Source organism: Notamacropus eugenii, chromosome 3 (assembly GCF_028372415.1).
Source record: "Notamacropus eugenii isolate mMacEug1 chromosome 3, mMacEug1.pri_v2, whole genome shotgun sequence".
NCBI lineage: Eukaryota > Metazoa > Chordata > Mammalia > Diprotodontia > Macropodidae > Notamacropus > Notamacropus eugenii.
Window position 1 is genome coordinate 82,194,659 of NC_092874.1, and position 19,149 is coordinate 82,213,807.

Genomic DNA, 19,149 nt, shown 5'->3' on the forward strand with positions numbered 1-19,149 from the left:
AGGTGGATTTGAACTCAGGTCTTCCTGACTCCAGGCCTAGTGCTGTATACACTCTGACATCTAGCTTCCCTCCTCCCAATGGTAATAATAACAATAATAATAAACAACTCATTCATATAGAGCTTATTACTGACAAGAGAGAAAACATAGTATATTTCTCCTTGGAGTCAGGGATATGTGGGTTCACACCCCACTTCTGGCATATATTATGTTATCATGAGCAATTCACTTGCTTTATCTGAACCTCAAGCTAGTGATACGACTATCTACTAAGATGGCTAAAGTTTACATAGATTGGATAACACAAGGGAAATTCTTATTTGGGAAAACTTAGAATCAGTGATTAACTAACTCCTCCATGGTCATACAGCTGATACGTTGAGCTAGAGCAAAAATCTGTGTGTCCTGTTCTCAAGTACAGTACACTCTCTCCACTATCATCCCCCACTCATTGTCTTCCAATGGTAGCTGGATGATGCTAGCCTTCTGTCCCTGAACAAGACAACTTCCAGCCTTTTATCATTCACTTCATCCACCTTAGCAAGTCAAAATAGCAGGTTGAAAGATGTTGGAGATAAACTGTTAGATCTAACTCACTAGAGATATAGAAATATTAGACCTTGTCTCATCAGCTTTTTTTTTTTTAAATAAAATCTAGTGCCTGGCACATATTAAGTATTCATGCTTGGGTTTTTTTTCATATCCCTGTGTTTTTGAAAATGACAGGTAGAGAGTCAGCTGTAAATTTAGTTCTAAAATTCAAGACAAACAGAAATTCGGTCTAGACTCACAGTCTAACCCAGACACACAAAAGCATCACTAAAGCCCAGGACTTTCCAACAGGATTCAGAAATGGATTTTCATATTGTTAAGCTTACTCACGACTGGGAATCAAGAGGGAAGAAGCATACTGGCTATTTGTAGAATCCTTGTGTGCTTTAAAATTTAACAACAGGAGATGGTCTTTATAAAAGAAATACTCTTTAAATGGCATTAAAAAGCAAATTTGTTTAAATTTAGGATACACATTTTGAAATTGTACACCATGGACGTTTACTTTGGCTCCCATGAAAACTGGAAAGCATCCAATGCCTAGCAGGGCTACGATCTGTATCACCACTAAGAAGGAAATTCAGTATAACTTGACATACTACCTGCTGATGCAGAAACTCTTTCTGTCATTCTCCCATAGTAGATCACAAACTCCTTAAGGGCAGACACTCTCACTTTTGGCTTTACATCCCCAGCACCTAGAGCAGTGCCTGAGGGCACAGAGTGGACTCCTCAGGTGGGAAGGAAAGGAGAGAGGAAGGGAGGGAAGAAAGGAAGGAAGGGAGAAAGGAAGGAAGGAAAGAAGGAAGGAAGGAAGGAAGGAAGGAAGGAAGGAAGGAAGGAAGGAAGGAAGGAAGGAAGGAAGGAAGGAAGGAAGGAAGGAAGGAAGAAAGGAAGGAGGGAGGGAGGGAGGGAGGGAGGGAGGGAGGGAGGGAGGGAGGAAGGAAGGAAGGAAGGAAGGAAGGAAGGAAGGAAGGAAGGAAGGAAGGAAGGAAGGAAGGAAGGAAGGAAGGGAGGAGGAAGGAAGGGAGGAGGAAGAAAGGAAGGAAGGAAGGGAGGAGGGAGGGAGGAAGGGAAGGAAGGAAGGAAGGAAGGAAGGAGGGAAGGAAGGAAGGAAGGAAGGAAGGAAGGAAGGAAAGAGGGAGGGAGGAACAAATTTATGTTAATTGGGGCAGCTACAGTACATAGAATGCTGTTTCAAATTCATTCTTAGACTTATACTAAATATGTGACCCTAGGTAAATTAGCTGCCAGCTGTCTCAGTTTCTTCATAGTTATACTAATAGTTCCTAGTACCTAGGGTTGTTGTGAAGATAAAACAAAATATTTATAAAAGTGCTTCACAAACTTCACCGCAATATAGAAATGCTAGGCATTAGTAGTAGCAGTAAATTATACTCGGACTTTGTAAAAAATCTGTGCCTCTTTCTTATCCCAAGCTGGTTGTGTGCCAGATGGCAAGAGTGTATTTTTCTGCAGCTAAGGACACTGAGGCACTGAAGGAATTGAGTGATTTCTATGAAACTGTGCAGATCAGGAATAATTCCATGATCTGTCCTTTAATCCTGGGATTCCTTGTTCCCTGCCACATGAATATAGAACCCACAGAAGAATATAGGCTTAAATTATAATGTTAATTAAGCTAATTATGGTTCCCCAAAAGGTAAGCACCTCTTCTTATAGATTCAATCCCCAAATTTCTCTCAAAGGGTTCATTGATGCCTGGAATCCCTTCAACAATGTTCAGAGTTTTTCATCACATGATGAGAAATAAGACTTAAAACACAAAGGCCCTAAGACAAATTAAATTGGCTGTTAGGGGTAAATGATACTGATACATTTCTAGGGGACACACTTTGTTGAGGGAAGAGGAAACAAGCATATAAAAGCTCTAGTTGACTGAAAGCAGAGATGGGGGAAATGCAGCAGAGCCCTATTTGTCCCCCTCCCATAAAAGAAGAACCATAATCAGGAATTCTTTTGCATCTGGGGCAAGTGGCACAAAATGTACTTTCAGTTGAGGTCGTTGGATGGGTGATACCAGGCCTAGAATCAGACTCAATCTTCTTGAGTTCAAATTTGGCCTCAAATAAAAATCCAGTCCTAAGTCACAAGGCATGGTGGTGGCAGACTTGTGACATATGATTTTTCTGGATACCCTACTACCTTTCTATAATAGGTGTAAAAGCTTCCTGAGAAGTAAAATGTGCTTTACAGAAAGGTATTCCGATGTCATTTTTTTTTTAAGTGTTGGGTTTGCAGTTGGGGAAACTAAGTAACACAGTGGATAGAACCCCAGGCCTACAGTCAGAAAGACTTATTTTCCTGAGTTCAAATCTGATCTCAGACACTTACTAGCTGTGTGACCCTGGGCAAGTCACTTTTGCCAGTCACTCACCTGTCAAATGAGCTGGAGGAGTAAATGGCAAACCACTCTAGTATCTTTGCCAAGAAAACCCCAATGGGGTCATGTAGAGTTGGACATGACTGACGATAGAACAACATATTACCCTATGGAGGAGGGGACAGAGACCCCAGGATACCATTATGACATTACTAGGGATGAAAGGAGGCTAAGATGGGGTAAGGAAAAATACAACCATATACATACATATATACATATACATACGTACACACATATATACACATACACACACACATATATGGTAGCTCTTTGTTTAAATAATTTACTCTTCCTAAGTGCTAAGCTCTGTTTTCTGCTGCTGAAGAATTCAACTCTCTCAAAATTCATCGTCTATGAAATTCAACACCCAGGGTTAAAGCACTAGACACCTCACCCTAGTTATAGCTTTGCCCCGAAATAGTTCTGACTTATGCATAAAAACGTGTTGCTTCAAAACTAACTAAATGGGACTTGTGGTCATTTACATCTGGAGTCCAGGAATCTCCCATCATCCCAGACAAGTTATAGCTCTTGTTTCACTGTTGTCCAGTAGTGTCCAGCTCTTTGTGACCCCATGGGCCATAGTACACCAGTACTGTCCATGGGGCTTATTTGGCAAAGACTGGTTTGCCATTTCCTTCTCTAGTGCATTAAGGCCAATAGAGGTTAAGTGACTTGCCCAGGGTCACACAGCTAGTAATTGTCTGAAGCCAAATTTAAACTCAGGTCTTCCTGACTCCAGGCTCCATGCTTTATCTACTGAGACACCTAACCCTCCAGTTACAGTTTTAGGAAGGAGAAAAAACATGTGGTGGGGGTTGGAGAGATGGGCACATATCACCTTGTTCGAATTGGTGTCAGACTTTGCCTAGGGCCAGCCCTGAACTAAGATGGTTAAGCATATTTTTGGCATGGCTATAGCCCGTCTATATTATAAATGTAATTTCATTTCTAGATTCTCCAACTAAATCATTTGAACTTCACACTTACTGTTCATAACATTGTTGGAATCCCTTAATGAAATTATAACTCAAGCAAGAGATTTCATTCTCTGGTTGTAAATTAGCTTGAGCTGGGAGAGGGGTTCATGGGAGCAAAAACCCTTATCTGAACTGATTCCTATTGTTAGGCAGGCCCAATAAGGAAGAGTCATTCCGGACTGCAGTTATTCATTGTTCACTCTGAAGTGAACATTGTGCTGCTGCCCCCGGCCTCTCTCTGCTGGAAACAATGGCTGTAAGCAAGTTGGTGAATGAATTCCAACTGGGAGCCTTGCTACTGCTCCCATGTTGTCAGGAAACAAAAGGATGATGGGAGAAGAGGCCCAAGGCTTCACCAGAGCAAACTTAAACCTACTGCTCTGGCCAACAGGCAGGTTAAAATGTTTAAATTAGAACTACCAACTGTAGCTGCTTTGAGCATTAGAGTATACCTACACGTCAGAATGAATAGAGAACTCTCCTTAAAAGAGAAGGAAAACATGATCCAAATTATTTAAATAATAGCTAGCATAAAGTATGCTGTTTGACTCTCACAACAACCTTGCATGGTATGTGCTATCCCCATTTCACAGATGAGGAAACTGAGGCTAACATAGGTTGTGAGTTGCCTGAAGTTACACTGGTGGTAAGGATCTGAGGAAGAATTTGAACTCACGTCTTCCTGCCTTAATGAAAAGTTGGTCCCATATAGGTAACAATTCTACAGAGAGATAAAGAGTATCTTAGCACACCATCCATACATAATTATTTTCATTACCTTTGAACGTTACAGCAAAAATAATGAGAAATAATGACCAACAGCAACTAAGTGTTGGCACCTTGGATAGAGCTCCAGACCTAGAATCAGGAATACCTGAGTTCAAATGTGGCCTCAGACACTTTTTAGCTGTGTGGCAGTAGGCAGGTCTTTTAACCTTGTTTGCCTCAGTTTCCTCATCTGTAAAACAAGCTAGAGAGGAAAATGGCAAACCCCTCCAGTATCTTTGCCAAGAAAACCCCAAATGGATCACAAAGAGTCAGACATAACTGAAAAACCTACTGAACAACAACCATATTCATAGGATCACAATTATGGAGCTGAGAGGAAACTTCAGGTTCATTTAGTCTAGCATTTTCATTTTACAGTTGAGAAAATTCATCCTCAGAGAAGGTCACACAGGAAGTAAATAGCAAAATTTGGACCACTTCCCATGACTCCTGCTAAGTTCAGTGTTCTTTCCACTCTCCCCCACAATGATTCCACTAGTCCAGATCTTTTCTCCTAAGGAAATGTGGTCAGGTATCACATATGCATAATACACGTATACATTGGCCCAAGAACAGCAGGAGCCACATTTTTGAAAGGGAAAGGAATGGTAGAACTGAAGGAAGCCTCACTTCGAGTATTTATCCTAGACATCCTTTTGGAAGGACAAAGGGTAGGGAGATGGAAGAAAATTAGAAATAGATGTAGATGGACAAATTAGGCCAGTCAACTAGCATTCAAAACTTACCCTAGTTTCCTTTTTTAATTCTCCTCTACCTATATTTCTTTATTATACAGGATGGCTCTTTTGGTGGAAGAGGTAGAGAGAAACAGAAGAGCATTCAGCTGATATAAAAGCAAATAACAATTAAAATGTATTATAAAAACAAAACTAACAAAACTGCCCTGGTTCAGTTTCAGTAGGTGGGAAAACTAGGAAAATAAACCACATTCCTTTTGACTCTCTTTGGCAGTCATTTTTTTCTTTCTTCCCATAGTGCTTCTCAGTCATGTTGTACTACTTTCTTTTTAGTAAAATTTATTATTAATTTCCTTTATGAGCAAAAGTTGCTAGGTTTTTCTAGTCCTCCTGAGAGAAACTCTAAGCCATGACATTTCAGTGATGGTGGGAGGAAGTATCTCAGATTGTCTTGAGTAATTAATTCATCCTATGACCTCTACTGAGTACTCTTTCTAGATCATTAACCAAGGAGTCAGATCCAACCTTTCCACTAACTTTTGACATATCACATAATTTCTCTAAGTTACTAACTTAGTGAACACTTAGTTTCACCCTGAGTTAAACACTAAGTGTTTAAAATGAGGAGATAGTACTAGATTACTACTCTTAAGGCCCTTCTCAGTTCTGACAATCCATTGACTCCCTATGAATGGTATGCTTAGGAAAGGAACTCTAGGTCCTGATTAATGAATCCCTAGTCTTGACCACCATCTATCTCATGAGGGGCCCAAGACATGCTCACTTCATGCCCAAGTCAACTCACTCTATGAACAAGACTGAACAACAGTCTTGCAAAGTGGTTTCTTTACAAAGTTATAATCGTTGTATAAACTGTTCTCCTGGTTCTGCTCACTTCACTTTACTTCAAGTCCTACAAATCTTCCCAGGCTTCTCTGAACCTGCTTCCTTTGACCTCGTTCTTAATCATTAGGATTAAATTTTTGTGTTGGCTTCCCCCATTAGGATGTAAGCTGTGTGAGGGTAGAGATGGGTTTGTTTGCTTGCCTATCCCAAGTGCTTAGTATGATGCACGTAATAGTCACTGAATAAGTGTTTTTTTCTATCTATTTATCTATCATAGGTCTAGAAAGATAGAGGCAGAGGGAGAGATTTGCACCATTTTCCCTTTTGGATGTTATGACTCTGCTTCCTTTCTTAATGCCCACAAAGCTAAACGCCTTTCCCATGGTCCCATCTCTTTCTCTGTGTCTCTTTCTACATCTTTGTGTGTATCTGTCCAATGCTTTTTGTATTGGTAATGTGATTATTACAGACTCTTTCCAGATTGAACCCTAAGTGACAAAGAAAAGTGTCCAATACCTTGATCACATCTGATGACATAATTCTGCTTTAGTAGTCCCCCTTTTCTCTGCCCAGGAAAGATGTGTTCCAACATCTCTTCTCTGGGACCTTCTCTGTTTCTTTTTCCATTATCCTTTTAGTGATATGTTCATTTAGATCCTAGTCCTTGCATAAAGCACTTCCCTAATTCTGTGTATCTTACATCTTTTCTTGTAAATCTTCCTATATTTCTGTGACTTCCTTGTTTTCATCATTTCTCATAGTATAATAATTTCCATTTACATCCACATATCCCTCTCCCTCCTCTTGCTCTTTATTTTCTCCAATCCAGCAGACATTTTAGATGGTGAGGCATGACCAAATTTCACAATGAAATTTCTACTACTTCCTTTTCATCCTTCTGTCTGAAATCCTGAAGAACCATTTCTTCATTTGGGACAAAAAGGAGTGGTGGTCTAAGGCTGACTTTTTAGAAAGATGTTTTCTTTTTAAGAGGGACTTAAATGAATAGGAAACTATGCCCCTGAGCAACATCTTAAAAGCAGATGAAAAATTGTCACCCTAGGGTCTATTGCTTAAATTTTTAAGGAGCATGAAGCAGGAGGAAGGAAGATGCCAAAAGAAGGGAAAGAAGAAAGATAGAAATCATTAAGTACAAAATTGAATGGAGTGAAGAACTTGATAAAATGCAGCTAGAAATTCGATAAAAGCCTGAGACAGAATTAAGCAGCTGAAACCCAAGTGACCTTTCAACCTTTCTTGTCCTAAGAATCAGTAATAAGGACATATGAATGAATTCAGCTTTTCTGAAACACTGGTGTCAAAAGTGCATTCCCTTTTCTTTTTCTTTCTTTCCAGAAAAAGTAAGCATATTGTCAACCTTCATCGCTCCCTTCAAGTACCTAAGCCCCGGTGCCACAAATATGGAAGATGAAGACAATTTAAGTAAGCAGCTCCCCTTCTTCCTACTAAGAGAACCAGCACAGGGTCTCTGTCCTCATCCCCACATCTCTCTCCAGGCTTCTTGAAAGGGAGCAGTAGTTTTAATCCCCACAGAGTCTCTAGATCACTAGGGTATTAGTAGGAAGGAGGGCTCTGCTCCCCTGGGAAAATCAGAGAAGAGGCCTTGTCTAGTCACTTGTCCCCTCTCTTTGCATCTTCACTGGGTATCCTGAAAACCATGAAGGGCAAGATGTAGTGAAAACCAATCTGGAGAACAATAACGCTTCTAAATCTACCAGTCAATCCCAATCACCTGATTAGGGATACTTGTTGTAAGGTGAATTCAGAGTACTGTGGGTGTGACTGCCAGCACCAGGCCTGAGAATGGAGGACAAATGGAAAAACTCTAGGGATGTGCTCTTTCCCTTTTGGGGCAGACTTTTGGCTCCCTCCTCCCTCACTCCACCTCCCCCCAAAAGAAGGAAATACAGTTGATTCAAAAAGAGAAAATATCAGCTAGCAAAAGTGCTAAACCAAGAAAGAGTCCAACTGGCAAAAACAAGTCTCAACATTGATCTTAGGCATTTGATACTAGAGAGCTACCAAGCTAGTGTTGACGAGGCAGCCTAGACCTGGTATCAGAAAAGGGGATCCAAGCCATATTTTCTGATCTTGGATGGTGATAGGAAGTTGGGGGCCCATAGGAGTCAGAGGCAATGGGGAAAAGGAGTTGCCTGATAATAGAATAGTTCTTCCCTCAGTATGTGTGTGCCCACAGGATTGAAGCCCCTGGCATCGTTTGGCATATATCATATTGCCTTCCTGTTTCTAACATATTGTTGAGTGTTTAAAGGATGGGGATAAAACATTCCAAACCATATGAACACCTCTTTGCATTTTAATATCTCCGAACAGATGGAATCTTTTTCCAGCCAGAAACAGTGAAGAATGGGCCTGCTGTCATGGGATAGGGAGGAAGTGGGATTTTAGTTGTATCACAGCTAATCAGTCTTGGTTTGACCATAAAAGGACAATGGGAAAGGCTTGCCCTGGAAGATTAGGGCTTTTTGCCATTGGCACTTGTTAAATGTAATGCAACACATGTGACCTACCTGGTCAATTAGCAAACAGTCCAATAACATGGAAAATGCATAGAACTGATACTACATCGGTCAAAAATATTAAAATGAAGTGAGTTGTGGAACAAGGCCACTTAAGAAAACGAATGCTTCTATGGGACCTATGATTTAATTTTGAAAATTTCCAATAATTTCTGTCAACCAAGACCATGTTGACCACGTTGTAGAGTATAGCAACTGGGCTTGAACATTGTAGGAAAAGTCATCTATACAGACAAAGTGCAGGGGAGGGAAAACAATTATATTCCATGTAAATAAGTAAAGCTGCCAGAGAATAATAGGGATGTAAGAAAAGCTGAAAGTTTTCAAAACTAAAAAAAGTAACAAATTCTTTTACTTCTTTCCTCTCTTCCCTTCTTCAAACTCCAGTACTATCATAGAATGAACAGTGGATATGAAGCTATAGGATTGAAATCTCAATTCTAGATCAACTCTAGGATCTGAGTTGAACTCGATTCTGTCACACACTACTTGGCAAGTTGCTCAACTTCTCTGGGCCTCAGTTTCTTTGTCTGTAAAATTAAGGGGATTAAACTGGATGATCTCTTAGGACTCTTCTAATCTATCAACAAACATTCATTAAATGACTGTCATATTCCATGGTCCATCTGTGATCCCCTGACCCTACTTATCACCTTGATAACCCTACAGAAGTCAGTTTTCCTTTCCTAGACTTGGTTTCCTCATCTATAGAATGAAGGGGTTGGACCAGAGGATGTCTAAGGATCTTCCTACCTTTAAATCCTGTGTTCTTCTAATCCTGATAATAATCAATAACATAACAATTTTGGAATAGCCAGTTCTCTGAGGATTCAGTTGGGTCTTCATAATAAGTCAAGGTTTAGAGGAGGCTATAAAGATGGAGTAATCTCTACTGTTCTACCAGGGAGTAACTGTGGAGTCTTGCTATGGTAATGAGAATCTGCTGGATCCACCAGTCCAACTGAATGGATCCTGATGCAGAAGCAGACCCCAGCCTGTGAGGTCCATAGATAATACCCTTCACCCCTCCCACCCCCGACTCCAGCTCCTTCCTTTACTGAAGCCTCAGAGTATCAGGAGAGTGAAATAGGACTTCCTGGGTGAGAGAAAGCATCAGGGGGCCCAGGTACAAAGGGACTCCATTAGCAATTTTCCAGGGCTATATTAACCAGAGCATTAAAGAAAATAAAGCCGGGCCAAAAAAAGACTGACATATTTTGAGAAACTGGTTGGCAGAATTCTGTAGGGGTCAGAAAAACTCGGTAGACCAAGCAGGAGAAAGAGTCTGGTGAGACTTGCTGGAAGCCTGTGGCTAAGCAGGAGGAGCCGCCTAGTGCCCTGGTCATGTGTCCGTCATTTCCCTGGGTACGGGTCCAGTGCCCTCCACCCTTCCAGGAGTGGAAGACGAGAGAGAATGTGGTATCTGTAGCTTAGATGATTTGCCAGCCTGGAGGTAGCTTTGGGCTTGCTGTGGACTGTGATGAACATGCTCCCTCTTCCATTGGCTATCTCCTCATATACCCTCTCTGAGGTGCTCCTTCTCCCTTTGGTAGAGATCAGTTACTCTCCAAACCAGGAGCCAGACAGGGCACTGTGGAAAGGGGAGCACGCTAAGGGACTAGAGCCATCCCTAAGGACACTGAGTCAGGGAAAAATTTTAAGTTTCATGATGCTGGCGGCCAGGAGATTTGGGAATGCAGCCAGCTCGTTCCCTTAGACTGTGAGCTTTGTAACTGCAAGGATTCTTGTACCTTGCTTATCTTTTATAATGTTTTAGCACAGTGTCTAAGTAGGTGCTTAACAAATTCTTATTGACTGACAGGAGAAGATAAATTTCCCAACCAATGATAACAACAACAAAAACAGACTGAAGCATATTTGTGAGTGTGTTGTGTATATATTTAATTATGTCTATATACTTAAATATGTGCACACGTAGATATAGACAGTACATACCATATATGTGCATGTTATATATATGTGCATGTGTGTATATGCATATATATGTGTGTGTATACAACATACATATATACATAAATATATACGTGTATATATTTTGCTGAGGTGATATGGCATGGCATACAAAGTAATAGATTTGACACCAAAAGATCAAATCCCAATTCTGCTGTATGCTTTCTCTGTGATCTTGGACAAGTCACTTGATTTTTCAAGGCCACAATTTGGCCATCTACAAAATGAGGAGAATTAGATGATAAGATGATATCGGAGGACCCTTACAGCTCAAAATCACCGCCCATAATACCCTTACTCAACCTCACCACCATCACCAAATCAGAATGAATAGTTCTACCAGTATTTCTCATGTTCTTTGTTTTGTTTTGTTTTTTGGATCCTCAATGAAAGATTTTTTTTATCTTAGTCCTATTACATGGAAGAATGAAAATGAACAGGAGAAACCATGAGAAAAATCCAAACAAAACAAAACCAAATACAACACAAGAGAAAATAGATTGCTTCATTCTATCTTCCGATTCTGTAGTTCTTTCTCTGGATGTAGATGGCATTTTGCCTCAAGAGTCCTTTGGGAATGTTTCTGGTCCTTGTGTTGCTGTGAAGGGCTGTCAATCAGAAACAGTCCTTGCACCCCTTGGTTGTTACTGTACATAATGTTCTCCTGGTTCTGTTCATTTCACTCAGGCATCAGTTCATATAAGTCTTTCCAGGTTTTTATGAAGTCTGATTGTTTGTCATTTCTTATAGCACAATAGTATTCCAGTACACTCATATACCACAACATGTTCAGCATTCCCCAACTGATGGGCATCGCCTCAATTTCCAGTTCTTGGCCACCACAAAAAGAGCTGCTATAAATATTTTTATACATGTGGAACTCTTTCCCATTTTTATGATCTCTTTGGGATACAGTCCTAAAAGTGATATTGCTGGGTCAAAGGGCATGCACATTTTTGTAGCCCTTTGGACATAGGTCCAAATTGCTCTCCAGAATGGTGGGATCAGCTCACAGCTCCACCAACAATGAATTAGTGTTCCAACTCTCCCACATCTTCAACATTTGTCATCTTCCTGTTTTGTCATGTTAGCCAATCTGATAGGTGTGATGTGGTACCTCAGAGTTGTTTTGATTTACATCTCTCTAATCAATAATGGTGTAGAGCATTTTTTCATATGACCATAGATAGGTTTATTTTCTTCCTCTGAAAACTGCTTATTCGTATCCATTGACCATTTATCAGTTGGGGAATGACTTGTATTCTTGTACATTTGACTCAGTTCCCTATATATTTTAGAAATGATGCCTTTATCACAGACACTAGTTGTAAAAATTCTTTCCCAATGTCCTGGTTCCCTTTTAATCTTGGTTGCATTGGGTTTGTTTGTGTAAATCTTTTAAATTTAATGTAATCAGAATTATCCATTTTGTATTTCATAATCTGCCTCTTGTTTGGTCATAAATTTGTCCATTCTCCATTAATCTGACAATCTGACAATAAACTATCCCTTGCCCCTATAATTTATTTATAGTATCAGTCTTTATACTTAGATCATGTACTCATTTGGACTTTATTCTTGTGTATGGTGTCAGGCATTGGTGTGTGCCCAGTTTCCACCACATCCAGTTTTCCCAGCAGTTTTTGTCAAACAGTGAGTTCTTACCACAGAAGCTGGAGTCCTTGGATTTATCAAACAGTAGACTGCTATAGTCTTTGGCTATTGCGTCTTCTGCACCTAACCTATTCCACTGATCTACCCCTCTATTTCTTTTCCAGTACCAAGTGGTTTTGATGATTCCTGCTTTATAATACAATTTGATATCTGATATGAATGTCTAAGCCACCTTCCCTAGTATTTCTTTTCATTAATTCCCTTGATATTCTTGACCTTTTGTTCTTACAGATGAATTTTGATATTATTTTTTCTAGCTCTAGAAAATAGTTTTCTGGTGGTTTGATTGCTATGGGACTGAATAAGTAAATTAATTTAGGTAGAATTGTAATTTTTATTATATTAGCTTGACCTACCTATAAACAACTGATGTTTTTCCAGTTACTTAGATCTGACTTTACATGTATGAAAAATGTTTTGTAACTGTGTTCCTATAGTCCCTGGATTTGTTTTGGCACGCAGACTGCCAAATATTTCATAGTGCCTACCATAACTTTAAATGGGTCTCGTTTCTTCTTGCTAGGTGATACAATGTGTATAGCATTGGACTTGGAGTCAGGAACACCTGACTGAGTTCAAATTTGGCCTCTCATGATTTTTGGTTGAGTGCCCTTGAGCAAGTCACTTACCCTCCATTTGCCCAAGTTTTCTCAACTATAAAATAAGGATAATAATAGCATCTACCTTGCAGGTGAGCCTACCTTGCAGGTGAGCCTACCTTGCAGACTCAAATGAGATATTTGTAAAACACTTAGCACAGTGCCTAGCACATGGTCGGTCCTTTTTAAATGCTTGTTCCCTTCCCCTTCTGAAGCTGCATTAATTATTTGAACCAGATTTCACATGCATAAAAAAATAAAAAATGTTTTTACAAGTGCGAGAGTGGTTGGGTGTCCATCTTTGGAGGGAAAAATAGTGTGATCTGCTCTATTGCAGAGCCAGGGGTATGTTTGGACCAGCTTGTACCAAATGGTAAAAGTCAATTATAAAATTTTCAGTGTGATCATTTTATACCTCTGAAATCAACAAACCAGGGTTTTCTTGTTTTGCTGATTGTCTGTGATGGAGATGATGTTCGTAGCTGAAATTGAGCTTAAAAGTGTGTCCTTTGAACTTTTTTTCATGGGCCACTTGTTAAATATTTACCAGCACAACCCCTCTTTCTAAAAAACAACCTATCCCCCTTTCCCTCCACACCCTAGAAAAAGCCTTATTTGGGTTCACAGAGTTTAGGGATACAAATTAATTCTATAAATCTCTTCTATTCTCCTTACTCATCTGGGCAAATACTAGCTCTCTGAAGAACAGGGTGCCTCCTGTCTTCATGGTGTCTGTTACTCATATATAAAGCAGTGACAGCCAAAGAGCGTATTCCCAGTCATTACCTACCTGCTACCAGAAACATCACCAGTTGAAAGAGTCACTTTAACTACCTTTATTTTTCAGTCACACATTTCTATTTGATGAACTATTTGATGCTGTAATAGCATGTAAAGATTAGATAAAAGCTGTGCATAATGTATGTAGGTGTAATATGTTAAAAATAGAATACAATAAAATATCATTAACTTGGACTAATTTAGTCTTATTTTAAAAATTCTGAATTGCAGTATTTTGTTTTTAGTGAATCTTTGTTTCCCTTTCAAATGAATGCTACTAGACACATTGATGGAATAGAATGACTCAGGAGTCAAAGGTCTCGGGTTCACTTTTGCTTCTGGAATTTATCATCTGTATGAACTTGGGCAAGTCATTTTGTTGCTGTTAAGAGCAGCTAGTGTGGCACCATAGAGCTGAGGGCACCAGGCCTGAAGTCAGGAAGACTCATCTTCCCTAGATCAAATCTGGTATCACATACTCAGATACCTAGGCAACTCACTTAACCCTGCTTGCCTCAGTTTTCTCATCTGCAAAATGAATTGGAGAAGGAAGTGGCAAACCATTCTAGCAACTTTGCCCAAAAACACCCAAATGGGGTCACAAAGAGTTAGACCATAGCTTTAGTAATACTTAGTATATAGTGCTTCGGTTTGCCAAAATGCTTTACAAATACAGGATGACCCAAAATTCTTAAGTTATTGAAGCTTTAAACTGTACTAAGATTTTGGGGACATGATAGATTACCTTATTATATCTTTGCAACAACCCTGGGAGGTAGGTGCTATTGCTATCCCCATTATACAGTGAAGAAATTGAGGCAAACAGCAGCTAAGTGACTTGCCCAAGGTCACATAGTTGGTAAGCTAGTAAATAATTGAAATCAGGTCTTCCTGATTCTATAACCAAGAGTTTCCAGGGGAGATGCTACATTGGCAGATGGAGTTTTCTCCCTGGGAGTTCCCTCTACCAATGAAATAAGTTCTGATTTTTAAAAAAAACTTTAAAAAATGCAGTATAATCTCAAACTATCTTCTGCCCTCTGCCTGGCATGCCCGTAGGGAAAATATTTTCCATTAGTGCGCTAGTGTAGATTTAACAAATGTCAAGATATTAGCTGAAGTAGGAACTAAAAAGCCTAACAAGTAAAGCAAATACACCACCAAAACATCTTGTAATTTATTCTAAAGTCAAATGTTTTGGATTATCCACATCATTTCCCTGATACTCCACAACCAGTCCCACATGAGCAGAGAGAATCAGGAGCAGATCCCGTTCCTTTACAATGGTCTCCCCCCTAGCCAACACAGAGGCAAACTGGGATTGGACTTTAAAAAACCAGCACCCTTTGGGCTGCTTGGCAACAGGATAACCTTCAGCAGGAACAATATTATCTCTTCCAATGTAGCGTAGCGTATCGGATGGCTAGTTCTCTAGGGCCCCCGTGACCCACAGACACCAGCGGTGTCATTATTAGTGATGCATTCTAGTTCCTGAAACCATCTTGCTGATGCAGACAATCTAGTGGGATGTTCATGTGCATAATGACCAGCCATAGGAGAACAGGCAGGACCTGGAAGACCAGAGGGAAAAGAGGTTCGAAAGACTATCGACAACTACTCTCCTTCCACCCCTTCCTTAGGCACATAGGTACAAACAGATATAGATCCCATTAAAGTTGATAAAGGTAATGACATCATATGTGATGTTAAAAATCCCTAGCCATATTTCTCCAATTTCAGAAACATGACAATGAGTCAATAGAATTTATTATTATTATAAAGGACTTCCCCTATTAGGTAAGAAGATCTTCATAATAGCAGTAAATGTACATCACAAATAAGATATTTTGCTTAAAAATAAAATGATAACCACATTCACAGTCTTATCTTTATTTTTCGCGTTTGCAGTTCCCTCTCCCATCAAAAAGCATTTTTTTAAATGTCTTAAGCCACTAAAAAGCTAGGTTGCATAGTAGATAGGGCCTGGAGTGAGAAAAACTCTTCTTCCTAAGTTCAAATCTGGTCTCGGATACTTACTAACTGTGTGATCCTGGGCAAGTTACTTAACCCTGTTTGCCTCAGTTTCCTCATCTGAAATGAGCTGGAGAAGGAAAAGGAAAACCATTCCAATATTTCTGACAAGAAAACCTCAAATGGGGTCACAGAGTCAGACATGATTAATTAAGGACCTTAACTTTCGCTGGTATAGGAAATTCTTTCTACACTTGCAGATCAGCACAGTCTATAATTTGTGGTCTTTGAGAGCAATCCTGAGCTCTGAGAGGTTAAGGGACTTGTCCAACATCGTATAGCCCAGTTTGTGTCAGAAGAAGGATTCCTGTCTTCTTGGTTTTGAAACTGGCTCTTTCTCCATTGTGAAATTCTGCCTCTCTATGCCTCTAAACTTAGCGTTATATTTGCCGACACCTTTTGTCAAACAAGATAATGTACTTATGAGACTCAAGGGAAAAAACAGTGTGTGGGATACCCAGGATGGAAATAATTTCACTTTGCATTTTCTCCTATATCCACACATCTGACTTAGACCCTTCCCTTTAGTGCTCTGCTGTCTTCAAATTACTCCTGATTGTTCTATGATGGCTGCTTATACTATTTATCTAATGTAGTTTGGAGTCATTTGCCTGCTTTCTTTTTTTTCCCTCTTTCAGAATTTCACAATAGAGGTATATATGCAACTCTTAGATAATCTATCTCCCACACAGATTTCATAAAAGCCACATTTCACCAATAGCTCATTTAAAAGATCTCTCTGATAAAGACGTAGGAAACAACTTAGCAGCAGTAGATTTAGATGGAATCCAAATGTAAGACAGCCCAGTCACTAAGCAGGTTGTTGGGCATGACCCTGCAGTCAAGAAAAAAGATTTTGGGGACTGAGTCAGAAAGCCTTTAAACTTGTAGGAAGAAATAATATGACTCTAGGCTTAGAGTTTCACTTTGAGGACCCCAGAATGTAGTATTCCATTGCTGGCTTCACCATAGAGTTATCCATGGTTGAGAATAAAAATTGGAAATTGGACCAAATTTCAGAATAAAGCTCTTACCAATACAAAATGTTTATCTCATCTTCCAACCATTTCTCATTATTTGAGCACATCAGAAATAATTTCTGGGGGCAGAGTCTTGCTCTTTCTTTTTTACCTCTACTTATAAATGTAAAAGGGGCACTTTATGCCACCAACTTATGGCTTACCCAATGTTGCACCTAGGGACAAGAGGAGAAATTTTTTCAGTCTAACCAGAAGAATTTGGGATTCCCCTGGACCTCTGTTTCCTCATTTATAATATGAAAGGGGTTTGCCTAAATAATTTCTGAAATCCTAGGATTATCTAGTAGGACCATATCTGTGATGCCATGATCCTTTCTTAGAACTTAAACAGAAGTTTCAGTTACAGAGAGAAACTATATTAGAATAAGGCCAAATACACAGGAGTGAGAAACATAATAAAATGTTGTAAGGATGTTTGCAGAGAATCAGAGTGGTAATATGAATGGAGAGTTAGTTTTGGAGTCAGGAGGACCAGGGCCAGTGCTGCCTCTGTCACACACTGGGTAAGTCATAGCCTCTCAATGCTCTGGGCAATTCTCTATGAAATTCTCTTTAAAGATCATAAATTAGAGAGAAGTTGTTCATCTACATTGAGGGAAACATTTTCCATATTTGTAGTTCCACAGATTGATGTAATCATAAGGAGAGAGAGGAGAGAGGGAGGGAGGGAGGGAGGGAGGGAGAGAGAGAGAGAGAGAGAGAGAGAGAGAGAGAGAGAGAGAGAGAGAGAATATGAGAACAATATGGTATATTAACTCTTAATAATCCACAATAATCGAAGACAGACAGACAACATAACCTAGTGAATAAAGAGCTGGTCTCCTAGCACAAAAAAACTTGGCTCAGTCTCCATCTTTGAAATACACCGGCTGTGTGACCTGGACATTATTGAACTTTTAAATATTCTGTACAACTCTCTGGGACTACACATTATACAGAAGTTGTTCACTTACAAAAATAGAGAGACCTTCCTTACTCAAGGCTTCCCTGTACCAGGGAATTCACATGTGGCTCCAGTCTCTATCACATTGGAAACAACTGCGTAAAGTGAATGAATGGATGAATGAAGGAATGATTGGGAGGGAAAGCATTTACCAGTGTTTTGCTACATGCAAACCACTATCCTCAGTGTTATAAGTGTTGAGAAAAGTAAAACCGTCTCTGCTTCCAAGGAGCCCACATTCCAGTAGTGGGGATTATTGTTGTCCAGTCATTTCAGTCATGTTTGCTTCTTCATGACCCCATTTTGGGTTTTCTTGGAAAAGATACTGGAGCCATTTGTCATTTCCTTCTTCAGCTTATGTTGTAGATGAGGAAACTGAGGCACAGGGTTAAGTGACTGATTTGCGCAGGGTCACACAGCTAGGAAGTGTCTGAGGTTGGATTTTAACTCATGAAGAGGAGTCTTCCTGATTCTAAGCCCAGTTCTCTATCCACTGCACAGTTTAACTGCCCTACTAGTGGGGACAGAATGCATCAAGGAGGTTTCAGGTACAAGTCAGACAGCATTTAGCACAATGCCTAGCACAGGTGCTCAATAAATTTTTATTGATTGACAGAAAGGTCCCTTGGTCCTTAGGATCTAGCAACAAGGCAGTTGGCAATGCATCTTCTTGCATCATTTCCATTTATACCATATTCATTTCTCATGTTGACCCAGTTGGCAGGGCCAATGATTTGAGTATTGAGAGCTTTACTCCCCTGGGTTTCCATAGCTGTGGTTGCTGAGGAAGCAGAGACTGCTGCACCTGCAGTCAGTTGCCAGGTCGCATCTGCACAAGGGTAGCTTCCCTTGGCCATGACTGTAATCACTGACACATGCACTAAGGGACTAGAGAGGGGCAGCATGGCATAATGAGAAATGGGGAGCCCTGGGTTCAAGTCTGTCACAAACTGACTATGTGACAATGGGTAAGAAAATGAATCTCTCAACATACAAGTTAATTCTCCAAAGCTCTGAATTATAGTAAGTGAGGTATTAGCATCTACAGAAGCAGAGGAGGCTTCCATACTGGTAAAATCATATGTATCTCCCCCCACAAAAAGAATGTAAACTATAGAAAAACAGAGAAGAGAAAAGCTGAGATCCTAGACTTCTCAAACTTCAGGTTTTCATTTGGAAGAAAAGTAATCTACAAACTTCTGTGGTGAGGGGTGGGGAATGGGGAGAGGGATATGTGGGTGTTACAAACAGATGGGGAGAGCAGGAAAAAGAGAAAGAAAGATGGCGGGGGGGGCAGAGAGG

General features: G+C 40.0%; 1 protein-coding gene across 2 annotated transcripts in view; it reads left to right on the forward strand.

Annotated features, from left to right (window-relative positions):
- Positions 1-19,149, forward strand: part of ADARB2 (adenosine deaminase RNA specific B2 (inactive)) — a 652,784-nt gene that overhangs the window by 422,926 nt on the left and 210,709 nt on the right. The window contains exon 1 of one of the 2 annotated variants that reach the window (XM_072652050.1): positions 1,718-7,691. The exons of the other annotated variant lie outside the window; for it this stretch is intronic. Coding sequence (XP_072508151.1) covers positions 7,538-7,691 — 154 coding nt within the window. The 5' untranslated portion in view covers positions 1,718-7,537. Of the gene's footprint in view, positions 1-1,717; positions 7,692-19,149 lie in introns of those variants that run through there. 2 annotated transcript variants of the gene reach the window in all.